At 44.9% G+C, this 14023-nt stretch overlaps 1 protein-coding gene across 15 annotated transcripts in view; it reads left to right on the plus strand.

The window, feature by feature from the left end:
* Positions 1-14023, plus strand: part of neo1a (neogenin 1a) — a 150931-nt gene that overhangs the window by 128793 nt on the left and 8115 nt on the right. For 13 of the 15 annotated variants that reach the window (XM_084007566.1, XM_084007568.1, XM_084007563.1 and 10 more), the window contains exons 13-19: positions 2531-2675; positions 4242-4352; positions 4449-4643; positions 5637-5732; positions 9012-9244; positions 12242-12380; positions 13630-13737. In XM_084007566.1, the coding sequence (XP_083863692.1) occupies positions 2531-2675; positions 4242-4352; positions 4449-4643; positions 5637-5732; positions 9012-9244; positions 12242-12380; positions 13630-13737 (1027 nt within the window). The remainder of the gene's footprint in view (positions 1-2530; positions 2676-4241; positions 4353-4448; positions 4644-5636; positions 5733-9011; positions 9245-12241; positions 12381-13629; positions 13738-14023) is intronic. The other 2 variants (XM_084007569.1, XM_084007560.1) reach the window with 1 other exon arrangement.

Raw genomic sequence — 14023 nt, forward strand, 5'->3', positions numbered from 1 at the left:
AAACTACAGGTATGAAAGCACCCGTATTGAGGACTTACAGTAAAAGCTTTCACGGTTGTGCCCCCTCTTAGATATGACAACATACATACATGAGGATGTATGTTGTCCACAGTGTATCGCTACGCAGCGCTTCACCACGTTCCCCGACTCGCCTGCACACACGCGAGCAGTTGAACAAATACGGTGCGTACCTGCAGGCCAGAACGCCGTTGTTTCTCTGTGTGATTAGCTGTGTCGGAGGCCTGTAGCCCCAGATGGTTAAGCGGGAGTGTGAACCCTCATCGATCCTCTCATCGGCAGGAGACTCCCCTGTCAAAAGGTTTTATCCTCTGTATCACTCTCCACCGGCACAACATCTACTGAAGAAGCCTGCGGCTCGGATCTAAATGGATACGGGAAGATACTGGCTTGGGAGACTAAAAAATAAGAGCATGGTCAAAATGTTCACATAAGTGTACAAATATAGATGTCCAGGTGTCTTTTAAACTTCAAATGGACAAATCAATGATGTTGGGTTCAAAGCCATTTCACCCTGTTGGTTAGTGTGTTTTTTTAAGGCGATAAATAGAATAAATTCACACGAGATTCAAGTGTTTGAAGATGAGATTTTTCTTCTATCTAGATTGAATTCTCCGAGATAACCGGAATACATTTCTCACGGCCGAAACGGGACGATTCTTTTTAAGTATCGTTGTTAAATCAGATTTCTAAAAGTGAAACATACTGTAGTTCTTGTGTGACGCTGCTGATTAGATAAGCCCACTGAGGTGGCTGCAGGCTTCACAGCAGGCTCCTGATTAGAACAGGAAACCGGCCTCAGCTGCCTGTCTTTGCTTTTCCTTTTTTCTGACCATTTGATCTTCAAACAGAGAGCTGAAGGCCTGTTTATTGTGTTGGATTAAATTAGATTTTTTTAAGAAACGAAGATGTTCCTTCCTCATGACATGAGACAGAATGTGTGTGTAAACAGAGAGCAGCAAAGAGAAGAAGACGCGGTAAACCTCGAGGTGCTGCACCGACTACAAAAGAAGCTGCCGGTGCTTTTAGCCCTTTGCTGGTCGATGCAGAACCCGAGTGAGAGAGAACTGTCAAAGCAAACAAGGGGGAAAAAAACTGGTAGACAATCCTATCACACACTCCCAGCTTGAGTGAGAACTGGCCACCCATGCTGAGGGCTACTCAGCTGAGGTTCGTGGAGAGAAAACACTGGTGCTAATGCTGAGAGTAAAATGAAGAGGAGACCCTCTGTGGAAAGGAGGAGAACTGAAGCAGAAGGCTTCTTTTTTGAAAGCATAGTCCAGCTGTCTCTCCCCTATTTCAACCAGACAGACCCGTTTAAAGCCGTGAAATAAACAGCTGTCATCCTTTTTACTCCTAAGAGGGATTTAAATGAATCATCTATTTTTTCCTTTGCTGTCATTATGTTTAATTGTGAATGTAAACAGTCATTAAGCCGATAACTCTGCTACAAGTATATGGATAGAAAGCATGTATGCAATTATCTGTGTGATAACATCAAGCCTAATGGAACTGGGGGGGGGGGGGGGGTAATTAACATGCATTTCATATTCAGTCTCCTCTTTAGGCCTTGTCAAGCAGAACTGCACATCTTTTACCTGCAAGGCAACCTGGGAATCAAGTTTTCGTCATCTTGTTTTGCACCTTTTTCTTTCCCCTTTGGCCGTTTGTCCCTGGGATTTACCAAAACTCAATTAAACAGGTTTTCATGATTAGAGAGAAGAAGGGAGAAATGATGAGCAGGGACCGATAGTGTAATAAGAAAAATGGAATAATTGAACACACTTAACACAAATTTAATTTGTGCAATTCCCTCGACTTGGCAACGTGTGTGTGTGTGTGTGTGTGTGTGTGTGTGTGTGTGTGTGTGTGTGTGTGTGTGTGTGTGTGTGTGTGTGTGTGTGTGTGTGTGTGTGTGTGTGTGTGTGTGTGTGTGTGTGTGTGTGTGTGTGTGTGCACGTGCGTGTACGTGCGTGTACGTGCGTGTGTGTGTGTGCGCCCTCCTACATGTATTCAGGCTTTTGTGCATCAGTGTGACAGTGGGGAAGCGTTAATTAACTCTTCTCCCATGCTGGGCTACCCCCCACCAATCTCTTTAAACACACACACACACACACACACACACACACACACACACACACACACACAAACTCCGATGCACGAATCCCACAACAGTGCGCCCGCCAGCAGAAGCCCTAGATTCATCTCCTTGCCTCGGAGTCTCTGCAGGGTTAACCTGCACACCAGGCTCACCGGGACATCTCCTTCTATTATTCATGTGCTTATTTCTTCCTAATGTGTCAATCTGTACGGTGTCACCCCCGCTCAGAGGGGCCGCCCTCCCACCTGCAGCAGGAGTGGCAGGTGGGAGAGGCGGTGTTTTATCAGGCCAACAGACAGTGAAGTTGAAACGAACACTTATGCCAAAGTGTGTGGGAAGGTGTGATGATGAGCAGCAAACCTAGACTTTCCCTAATGTGCTAAATGTATGTTTTTATATTTGTTCCCTCAGAGCATCATGCTTCGGTGGCAGCCCCCGCCTCTAAACGGCCAGAACGGGGAGATCACCGGGTACAAGATCCGATACCGGAAAGGGTCGCGGAGGAGCGAAGCAGCCGAGACCACCGGAGGCACCCAGCTCTTCAAGCTCATTGATGGTGATGGAAACTTTTTTAATTCTTGCATCAGTTTTTCAAAAAAGACTCCTCACTGACCCACTGAATGTGATGGCTTTATCACTCCACGTGGAGGTGGAGACTAAGACCCAACACTTCATATCATGTTTGTGCAGAGATCGGCAGCAGTTCACAGCAGACATCAAAACACATTTTAAATGCGTCTCGAGTCAACAGGGCGTGATGCGGAGTGTAAACAGGGCCATCGTAATGGTGACAGCACTTTGAGTGATTCGTGCCCTTGACTTAAAACACACAGCTCGTCTAAATTAATTGACGGTTTCAAACTCTTTCTATATGATTATTGAACATGATTTTAAAAAGCTGGATCCAGGATGAAAAAGCTTGTATTTTGTTCTTTAGTTCTACCAAACCACAGCGTTCCCTTTTGATGCTTCATAAAGGTCCTCCATCAAAACTTTTATGTTATCAGCCATGTCTGACACGATGCAATATTAAAAATCTTGATCTGGAGACACGACTGAGTTGCTGTGTGGTTTCTGTTTATTTAGTCAACATCTGCATTTCATCTGAATGCTGAGACGGACTCACATCTCCTACTGTATACCCCGACGTTACCCGCCGCTCCCACCAAAATATGCACAATATCACCAGAGACGCACAGCAATGGTGATTAATATTAGATGTTGTCTCAGCAACTTTCAAGTGGCCCGGCCTCACACTGCGTGCTGCATCAAAGAGAATGCACACTTGAAAGTTGATTTTTGAGAACATTCTGGGGGGTGAAACAGAGGGGTGTTTGTTGGTTCAAAAGCGTTTAGAAGGAGATGTTGTAGCCTCGGAGGCACGGAGAGTTAGGCAGTCTTCAGAAGCTAACCCCCCCAAGGGCGGCCCAGAATAGTGGGTACAGAGAGAAAAGACTACAGGATTAGCATGTAGTGTGCAAATGGGACAATGTGACGATGATGAAAAATGTTACAGCAAATGAATACAGCAACACATCATTTGTCAGCAGGCGTTCCCCTCTTTTGTGAATACCAAAAGCCGGCACCCAGCGGTGAGAGCGGCTCTTTCTGAAGTAGACGTGTCTTTCAAATATGAACAAAAATCCAGACTCCAAAAGTTTTTTTTGTTATGTTTTTTTTTTTTTTATAGCAGCTTAGTGTTACACACTTTTCTTTTCTTTTTTTTTCTTTACCCACAAAACATTAATCAGAGGCGGAAAACTAAATCCCGATCACTTCGATGGTATCGAGTGGAAAAGAAGGTTAATTGCACCACAGAAAGCTCCACTTGATCCTTCCCCCAGCCTGCCGTATAGATTTTCTCCTTAAATTGTGCAGATAAGGATCGGGCATCTGTGTAAAATATTTGTGCTTTCAAAATATTTATTGTGTCTGCAACTCGAAACCCCAGAGCAGCCGAGCGGAGAGCGCCGGTAAAGTATCGAACTAAAATCGGGTTTTAGAAACAAAGAGCGCGTTTAAATGAAAGAGTTGTTTTTATTGCTTTCTTATTCATTTGTGCCACATCTCATGTAATCTCCTCCTGCTTTAAATCTGACCTGTTTTGTGTTTCCCTGTCCAGGTCTGGAGCGGGGGACGGAGTACTCCTTCCGGGTGTCGGCCATGACGGTGAACGGCACGGGACCGGCCACCGAGTGGAACGCAGCAGAGACGTTCGAGAGCGACCTGGACGGTAAAATGACTCTTCATTTCCAGCATTTGATTAACTGATCGTCTCGCTGGAATTGATTGATGGAATTTTTTTTTCTTCTTGCATTTCCTCCACCAGAGTCCCGTGTTCCCGACCAGCCCAGCTCCCTCCACGTCCGGCCGCTGGTCAACAGCATCGTGGTGAGCTGGACGCCGCCGGAGAACCAGGACATCGTGGTGCGCGGTTACACCATCGGCTACGGCATCGGCAGTCCGCACGCTCAGACCATCAAAGTGGACTACAAGCAGCGCTACTACACCATCGAGAACCTCGGTATAAAACTCCGCTGTTCTGTCGGTTTCTGCACACATTTATCAAAACATGATGGATGAGACCGTCGGGACGAATGACTGGAAACGTCAGCGTTTAAAACATTACAGCGAGTGTCCTACTTTAAAATGTAACAGACTGGTTCTTTGACATTTTAATTACACACACACACACACACACACACGCACACACACAAACGATATGAAGCAATGTGCCTCATAGTGAGTATTTACAGAATTAATGGGATCTTCTCCACCGCACGCCTGAGCCGCTAATTATACAGATTGGTCTAATGGGGACAGAATAATTAAAGGTCAAAAATGTTTAAATAAAACAAAGTTGTTTTGGTGATTTTAATTCTCGCTCCCATCAAAGCAAAGCAACGATGGTATGAAAAGCCTTCCTCGTTCTGCTGGGTCCCTGCTGATGCACCAGTGCCCTTTTCATGCCTGGGATCAGTGGAAACCTTTGAGAAACTGACACAAATGATTCTCCCACTAACTTCATTCATTCTCAGATCAAACTGTTTTCTTATGGAAACTCAAGAATTCACTCAATGATCGAGTCGTAAGCAGCAATTTTGCAAAACACACATTATGCTCCGCGGCTAATTAGATTTTATTCCGACTGTGTCCGTTAACGTCAGTCACACTGTGGTGTCGGTTTTTATTAATTGTATAATTATTCACTAGCAGTGATGGCAATCAAAGCGTCTGGCGGGGGCACGCCACAAGTCGAGTACGAGTAAAACGGAGAAACTTGCGAGTAGAATTGTGGTAAAAATATCTATATATGCATAATTGAAGCCTTCATTACAATCACAGTAAGAGGAGTCATTGTATTCAAATACTCATTCGGGCCAATATCGCAATTATGAGTCGAGAGTCTCCAGAGTTTTGGGTTGATTGGATGGTTGGATAGCTAATTTATCTCACTCTTCCTGCCTCTCTCTCTCACCACACTGTATCTTAACATCTCTCTCCCTCTCTCTCTCAGACCCCAGCTCCCACTATGTGATCACCCTGAAGGCCTACAATAACGTGGGTGAGGGGATCCCTGTGTATGAGAGTGCCATCACCAGACCACAGTCAGGTAGGAACATAAAGCTGGAAACACCATCTCTCACATTGTCATACACTGCAAATACCTTAACTGTGCTTTCTTTTTGCTCACACACACACAGCAGAGGCCACATACAGTATAACGGGATATACTCACGTTATGTGGCTGACTTATCTCTCTCTAGCTGAGGTCGTTATCAGGCCGAATGTGTCTTGACTTCAAATTACCAAAGAGATAACGGGTCATCGGGGGTGTCTCACTGCTCTCATTAGCGCTCTCCTTAAAGGCACCCCGTATATTGAGTTTCTTTTTCAATCAAATGTTCAAAAACTTCACATTTTGCCCTTAGATGGCCAGCTGTCCCCGGTTCTCAGGGAATAAGATTCCCATATGTTGATGGAACGGATGTCCAACCCCTAAGAATGGACAGAGATATGATAAAGGATAGCAAAGGGGACCAAAATTACAGATTTGTGTGAAAATTGATCAGGATAATGAAAGTACACAACTCAATAAATTGAATAACATAGGTCTGGTCTGTTTTAGACATTTAACTGCAGAAAAGTTACATATTATATCCTTGATTAGTCTGCAAAGGCGTCAGTTTAACTACTGGGTGTAAACATTGTTTTACATATACACAGTGGCATGGCTGTATCTATTTATGTGTCATTCAATAAGGAAGTATGATCCGCTGCCTGAGATGCCGGAGAAATGCGTTTGAAGTCATATAGAACAGAAGAGCTGCTGCAGTTTGTCCTCCAGAAAGCGGCGTTAACTTTGCATATCTGCATGCATTACAGTGAAGCCGCTTTGATCACATCGATCAGACGACGTGGACCGTCCAGTTTGGCTGCAGCCCGGCGATCCATAACTCTTTAAGCCTCAGATCACAGCCCTGTTAATAATCAGAAGTAGAACTTATCCCTCTATCCAGCGTGATCGACAAATGATCTTAAAGTGCCAAAACACTGCCAGTTAGACGGCACGTTAGCCCGAGTTCACACAGTTTATGTGACAGTGTCAGAAAGACAGCCAGCCCATGCACCCTGGGGTGTCTCAGAAGGTGGTCTGCACCCGCCTCCTCTCCCTTCCAGCCTCCCACCTCCCCGCTCAGCCTTGATCACTCCACTTTGTCTCCGCTGCAGCGCGGCGCAGGAGAGGGGTGGGATGCTGGATGACATGAATCCCGTCAACATGCTTGGGAGGGGGGTGGCAGTCTAAGTGTGTGTACCCGCACACTGTCATACTGTACCCTTCTCTCTATGAAGCTCTCTCTTCCATCCTCCCTCACACACACACACACAGAGCTGCACACATGCGGACCCCCCGTGGTGTTCTTGGCAACCCTTCGTCAGATCCAAACGTTTCCCCTCAAAGCAGAACCAAAGCCCACCAACATCGTCTGCTGCTGAATCCTCTGGGGCGCGTTCCCTTCCTGCCAGTTTGTTCAAGTCGGAATTAAAAAGACAAGCTGACCTACATAGCACTTTTACTTTTGGAAAAGAAAAAAAAAACTGTGGAAAACTTGGTGAACTTAGGCTGAGAAGAGTGCTAGGTTGAATGCGTTATAATAACATGACATCGTGGATTGAACCCACGTCTGTAAAACAATGTTACGAGGGCTCGTTGCTGCAGTGTCTTCTGCCGGTTCTCTTCCTACATGGGCAAAGAAATGCAGCTCGCATGCCACTCCGAAACCCTCAGTGCCTCAACACAACCACATGCATGCTTGGACGTCGTGCACACACACACACACACACACACACACACACACACACGGTCTTGGGAAGATAATGAGGGCTGCTCTGTACAAAGAGGCGTCAAATGGAGCGAGGTGAGGAGGAGAGGAGCAACAAGTGGTGTGAGAGGAGTGTCGTCGTGGGTGACTGACCAAAGCTTTGTCTTCCATCAGAACTAAACCAGAACACATCAGTAGGAACCAGCGGCCTGGAGGCCATCTTGAAGCGTTTATCCTTCAGTATGCCGGCCAGAAGCTGCTTATTCGAGGCCCCCCCCCTTTTTTTTTTTTTTCTCCTCTCACACACATGCACTCGCTGGGTTTTATGAGGTGTAATGTGCAAACACCTTACACCAGGCGAACAGTGTTCTTTGTGCCGGCACATACACACCAGTCAGTCGCACACAGACGACAGGTTGTCGTTGCGCAACACACTAAATACCATTTCTCATATTCAAGTACTGGACTGCACTTTGTATGGGGCCCCGTGGAGGTCTTAAAGGCCACGAGGTTTAAATCCTACTCAGTACTGACTTGCTGAATACATCTGGCTCTGTTGATGGGAAACAAACACAGCCAGACTACACTATTCCAGCCAATCAGCAGCAGGCGGTGTTCACGCTCATGCACGAAGCAGTACAGCCATATTCAAATAAACATGCAAGGATATTAATGTTGGTAAAGATATCAGCATTGTGCTACATTGTTTGAGACTAATTCAGACACCCACACAGAAGCACACATGCAAACAGTGTGTGTGTGTGTGTGTGTGCGAGAGACACTGTCATATAGCATATGTATATAACATTATTACTTCTATAGTTTCCTAGAGGATAATGCAGCTCTTTGTCATTTCTCTGCTAAGAGGGAGATGTTCCAGTGCATTCAGTGTCCCTCTGTTTATCCACTTTGCATTCAACTGTTGTTAAAGCTCTGTGATGGAAACGCGTGTGTGTGTGTGTGTGTGTGTGTGTGTGTGTGTGTGTGTGTGTGTGTGTGTGTGTGTGTGTGTGTGTGTGTGTGTGCGTGTGCGTGTGCGTGTGTGCGTGCGTGCGTGCGTGCGTGTGCGTGCGTCGCCTCTCTCTGATAAAAGTCAGAAAGGTTGGCATTAGGATGGTGGATATCTGCTCTCAGCCTAGCTTTCCATTTACTGTAATCTTTTCTTATGAATAGAGTCTCTCTCTCTGTCTCTCTCTCTCTGTCTCTCTCTCTCTCTCTCTCTCTCTCTAGCTATTGATAGAACACCTTATAATTTACAGCAGCTTCTATATAGCGTCTAAATCTGTAGAATCATCTTGTTGTAGAGGTCGATGTCTGTTTTTCTAATAGAATCTTCTCTCTCTCTTTCTTCTCTTCACCCTTCCCAATCCCATCCTTGCTCTTACCTCCTCTCCCCTCCCTCCCTCCCTCTCCCCCGTTTTAACTCATTAACCATATTTTCTCCCATTCATTCCCTCCTCGCATCCCGTTTTTTTAAATCCACTGTCTGATCCGCCACGCTTCTCCTTATGTTTTAATTTTGGTCATTTTAATTTGTGTGCATGCATGCGGTCCTGCCTGACGCGCAGACTCCATAGACCCCGTTGTTGACCTGTACGAACTCTTCCATGCTCCATACACCCCAGTACCAGACCCCTCTCCCATGATGCCACCCGTGGGTGTTCAGGCCTCCGTGCTGAGCCACGACACCATCAAGGTGACCTGGGCCGACAACTCGCTGCCCAAGAACCAAAAGATCACGGATAACCGCTTCTACACGGTGCGCTGGAAGACCAACATCCCCGCCAACACCAAAGTCAAGGTAAGGTTCCCGCGTTGATGAGATGCTGTTAAAAGAAGGATGGGACACCAGAAATGAAGGGATGGTTTCCACCCAGGCATCCTTTGGGTGCACTCGACTCTGACAGAACTCATTGGGAACGCTTGAATGGATGGCTGCCGATATAATTCTCAGATAGGAAGCATTTGTTCATGGTTTTTTATTAAAGATCTTTTCAATGATTGCAGAATTGTAATTCTGTAAATAACCAATAAAGTAGGCGACTGTAAACACCCTGCATCGAATCAATCACCCTCATGTGATGCCATGACATTTTTAGCCTCCTTAATTTTACGCCTTTTCCTCAATTCAGGAAGTAGATTTCTTAAAGCGATTGGTTTCATACGGCCTCATTCCTAGATCCAGGAAGATTTCTCCCATAAAAGAAGCTCCAGTTACATTTTTAACCCCCCCCCCCTCCCGTTTTCTGCCGTGCTCAGCACTTTTAAGCTCACGTAACTTGTTTACGACTCGTATCGTTTCAGTCTGATCAAACGGCCTTCATTTAATACAGTACGATTCCTGTGCTGCAGGACTTTGTGCTTCCCCCTCACGCCGACACTTTCCAGAGAGACGTATCGATGTGCTGAAAATAAAAAAAAGTCATGTCGCACACGATCATGTCTATTAAAGTATTCCCACAGCAGCTGCCATGCACGGGGCTGGCATAATGCAGGAGTTTGTCACCGACCAATAATCTATTTTCATCCTGATTTTGAAGCTCTACAAAGAGAAGTAGTCAAATCCTCCCTCTCCGGGTTTGGTGTTGCAGCAGTAAGAGATGTCCTACACGGTCATGTCGACACAACCTAATCAGATAAAACACTTATATTCAAGATATTTTAACAAGACTTGTATTGTAGTGGATCATGAGGATGTCAGTTGAACAGTTTTGCTCTGCATTCCTGTTAAAGGTTGTCTGACAGGACGACTAACAGGCCGTTTGTTGATCTAGTGGCTTAATGAAACTCTGAAGGCCTCGCCGTGGTGTATTATGTTCTTGAGTTAGTGGCTGCAACTATGCATTATTTCATTATTCTTCAAACAGCTTGATGCTTAAAAGGATTCAGTGTGATGCAGTTCAGCTATTTGGAGTGAGAGAACAGTGAGATCAGCTGAGCCTGAAACGAGGTGTCAGAGATTCAGCTTCTGATTCCTCACCTGCAGCTCGATTACATGCTCATACCTCCGAAGACTGGATCAGGTGTGTGTAAGTGTGTGTGTGTGTTTTAGAGAGTGGCATTTGTGGAAAAAGACACTTTGGCCTGTTGGCGGTTTCAGATTTGGTTTCCAGGTTCAGGTTAGAATTAGGTTTAGTTGAATGTTGGGGTAAAGGGCGAGAGAAGGCATTATGTCGATGAGTGTCCTCACAAAGACAGAAGTACAGGGATGTGTGTGTTCATGGCTGCATGCATGTATGAAAACCTGTGACGGAGGAGAGCTGGAGATAAGGGCCTACGTCACATTTACTGATCAATTATTCAACAAGGACAAGATTAACTGAGAACTACAAAGAGAGTCTGTACGTCTGACCGTGCACTCTCCATCCAGCCAACACACACACACACACACACACACACACACACACACACACACACACACACACACACACACACACACTGACTCAGCAGTCAAGTCTTGCTCCTTGATGCTCAAATGAGTTTGATTCTCTCACTGTGACAGTAATTAAAGAGTTCCACAGGCTCATTATGTTTCTGTGTCATTAACCAAACTCAATACGTTAACAAGCCTATTAGGTGTTCTTCTTCTTTTCCCCATCACTCTGAGAACTACATCCCGTATATATGTGCGGGTGTATCCTGAGCCCCGGTCTAACCAGCAGGGATGCTGCTGTTCATCATGCCCTCTCTCCTCTCCTCTCCAGTCTAGCCAGCCGAGCTCCTTACATTATTGAAGAGGACGACTGCTCTCAAACTGGCAGCGTGTTCCTTAAGAACTGAGTGTTTTCTTTTCCTATCCCACTGCCCTCTGTTTGACAGCCCCCACCGGAGAACTGCACTTTTTTTTTCATAGCACGCAACGTTATAGATAGGGCCGTTAGAGACCAGCCAACCCCGACCGGCTGCCGCGTCCACCGGGCGAACACGCCGGCTCCCGCCAGCACATATCACCATAATTGGTTATATAACTTGAATTTGCCCTTTAATGTAAAGTGTGTGATGCCACATGGATGCCTAAACACCCCTCTGGATTTGGTTCCCTCTAGCGTTTATGATGGTGATCCAATGTATTTTGGTCTTCCAGCTTCTTCATGTACTTGTTATCGTTCACATCAAACATGAGCATCAGGGAATGTGAAACGTTCTGGTTCCACTTGGTGGTCGGTGTGTGTAATGTATCCTCAACCATGCATTCAGGGCAGAGATTGTGTTAAATGTCCAGTCAACATAAAGAAAAACTCCTGATTTTTTTCAAGCAAAAGGGTCAAACATTCACTTACATGATTTTTTTTTTTGTATTATGTGACAGTAAATGACCAGAGGTGGGAAGTAACTGAGTACAAATACTTTGTTGCTGTACTTTACTTGAGTATTTATTTTAAACGTTTTCATTTTACCAGCTACATTGCAAAAAAACAGCCAGTACTAATGTCCTTCATAGGGATAGTACTTTACACTTTGAGTACATTTCAGAGCCTGTACCTACAGAGTACAGGAGTTGAAGTACTTCTACTTTTTTAACACAAGTATCTGTACTTCTCATCGAGTATAGAATGTCTGTACTTTACTATGTTAGTGTTGTCAGAGAGACATACGAAGATTTGTGATTATTTTATTAACTAACGTGAAACAAATAATCTAGTAATATCAGCAGACTCATGGATTGTAAAAAATAATCATTATTATGTTAAAATGATTTATTCTACTCGCTGGTTTCATTACTTTCACAGCTCTGGTCGTCAATGAATTTTATTTTCCATCAAATAAAGTGAGCTCCTGTTTATGGTTCCTTTCTCAGATGGCCAACACCACGAGCCTGAACCACATGGTGACGGGTCTGAAGCCCAACACGCTCTACGAGTTCTCCGTCATGGTGACCAAAGGGCGCCGCACCAGCACGTGGAGCATGACTGCACAGGGCACCACCTTCGAGACCAGTAGGAGCAATCACACACACACACACACACACACACACACACACTGATGACATCACATGGAGACATTAACCATTACCTGTCCAGGTGAACGAGCCCCTGGCTGGCTGGCAGTAACATTTCACTTTTTGCAGCCCACATGGAAGGAGAGGACACACCTGTGGAAACTCAAGCTGTCACTGCACAGTATAATATAATCCAAATAATGAGAAAGGTATTTATTTATAGATCTCACACTAACTGCAAGTGAAATTGAGGAAAACCTGCAGCGATTTTGGTGATTGGCGAATATAATTTGAGCGCCTCTCTGCTGTTGGCTGAGCCTGAGTCGGACTAACCCACCGCTTTCATGCTAAATCGGTAACAAATCATGAATAAATCATAATCCTCAGAATACAAATAAAGTTTTCTGTGTTGACGGAAATGATTTGTTGACGTGTTTCTCTTGATTTGCAGACCGTTGGCTAGGTGTTTCAGCCTGAGGAGCAAACCGACACCTGACTCTTTTATGGGTTCACGCTTGTAGAACAAAACACATTTATGTTTTGGTTCATTATTCTTCCCCTGATTTATTATTCCATTACTGTTGAACTTCTTGTTACCTTCTTGCGTGGAGCCGTGTCCGAGGGATGACAGTGAGTGATGACTGTGTCCCCCGAGTCCGCTGGATCCAAATTGCAAAAATTGACTGTATTGTTGTTAAAATGACTGATTGTGCTTCTAAATCAATCGGCTATTCTGAATTATAAATATACTCTACGATCCCTGAGTCTCGGTATAGGACTCCTGCAGCGTACCTAATGCTGCAGATACTAACGTGCACTTCGCTGTAAGTTGCACCTGCTGAGCTGCCTGACAATAAACCGTATATTGAAAACAAAAGCTAATTTACTTTGAAACGCAATCTTCATATTTGAGATTTATTGGATTTTTAATTAAAAAAAAAACAAGTGGAGCTTTTTGTTGTTTTTCCTGAGAAGTGAGGAGAACAGCCAGCTTTTATTCTGCCCAGCCAGGGGTTCGTTTCACAAGTTCACTTTATCTGCAAGGTCATAAACATACATGTGTAAACAACTCATAAACTTACAAACACATACGAGGTAGACACATAAAATGCACATACAGGATCCAAAGGCTAAGCTACACGCTACAGTTTATTCACATCATGTTCTGGAAGTTGATTACTAACTAAACTTCTTGAACTGAACAACACATCACATGTCCCGTCTCACTCACCTCCCAACCCCCACAGTTCCCAGCTCCTCCCCCAAAGACGTGACCGTGGTGAGCAAAGAGAACAAACCTCGCACCATCATCGTGAACTGGCAGCCTCCCTCCGAGGCCAACGGGAAGATCACCGGTGAGTCTGACGGTCTCATATATTACGTACTAGACATCCTCCCTGATAATAGAGAAAATCTGGACTGTAAAAAAAGTCAGATTCCTGACTTTTTGTTTCCAGTTTGAACTATTTAGACCTCTTTGTAGCAACTCTTAGACGCTGACACATTTAGGTGACGTGTCACAAAACGATTATGTATTTAAAAAGCTTTGTCCCTGCAGAATCTCAGATTTTATGCAGCAGTCACTAAAGAGGCACCTCGATCTCCAGCTGATATCTGCTCTGCAGGCTTGAACGTTGTTTC

The sequence above is a fragment of the Eutrigla gurnardus genome, assembly GCF_963514095.1.
Source record: "Eutrigla gurnardus genome assembly, chromosome: 1".
Taxonomy (NCBI): Eukaryota; Metazoa; Chordata; class Actinopteri; order Perciformes; family Triglidae; genus Eutrigla; species Eutrigla gurnardus.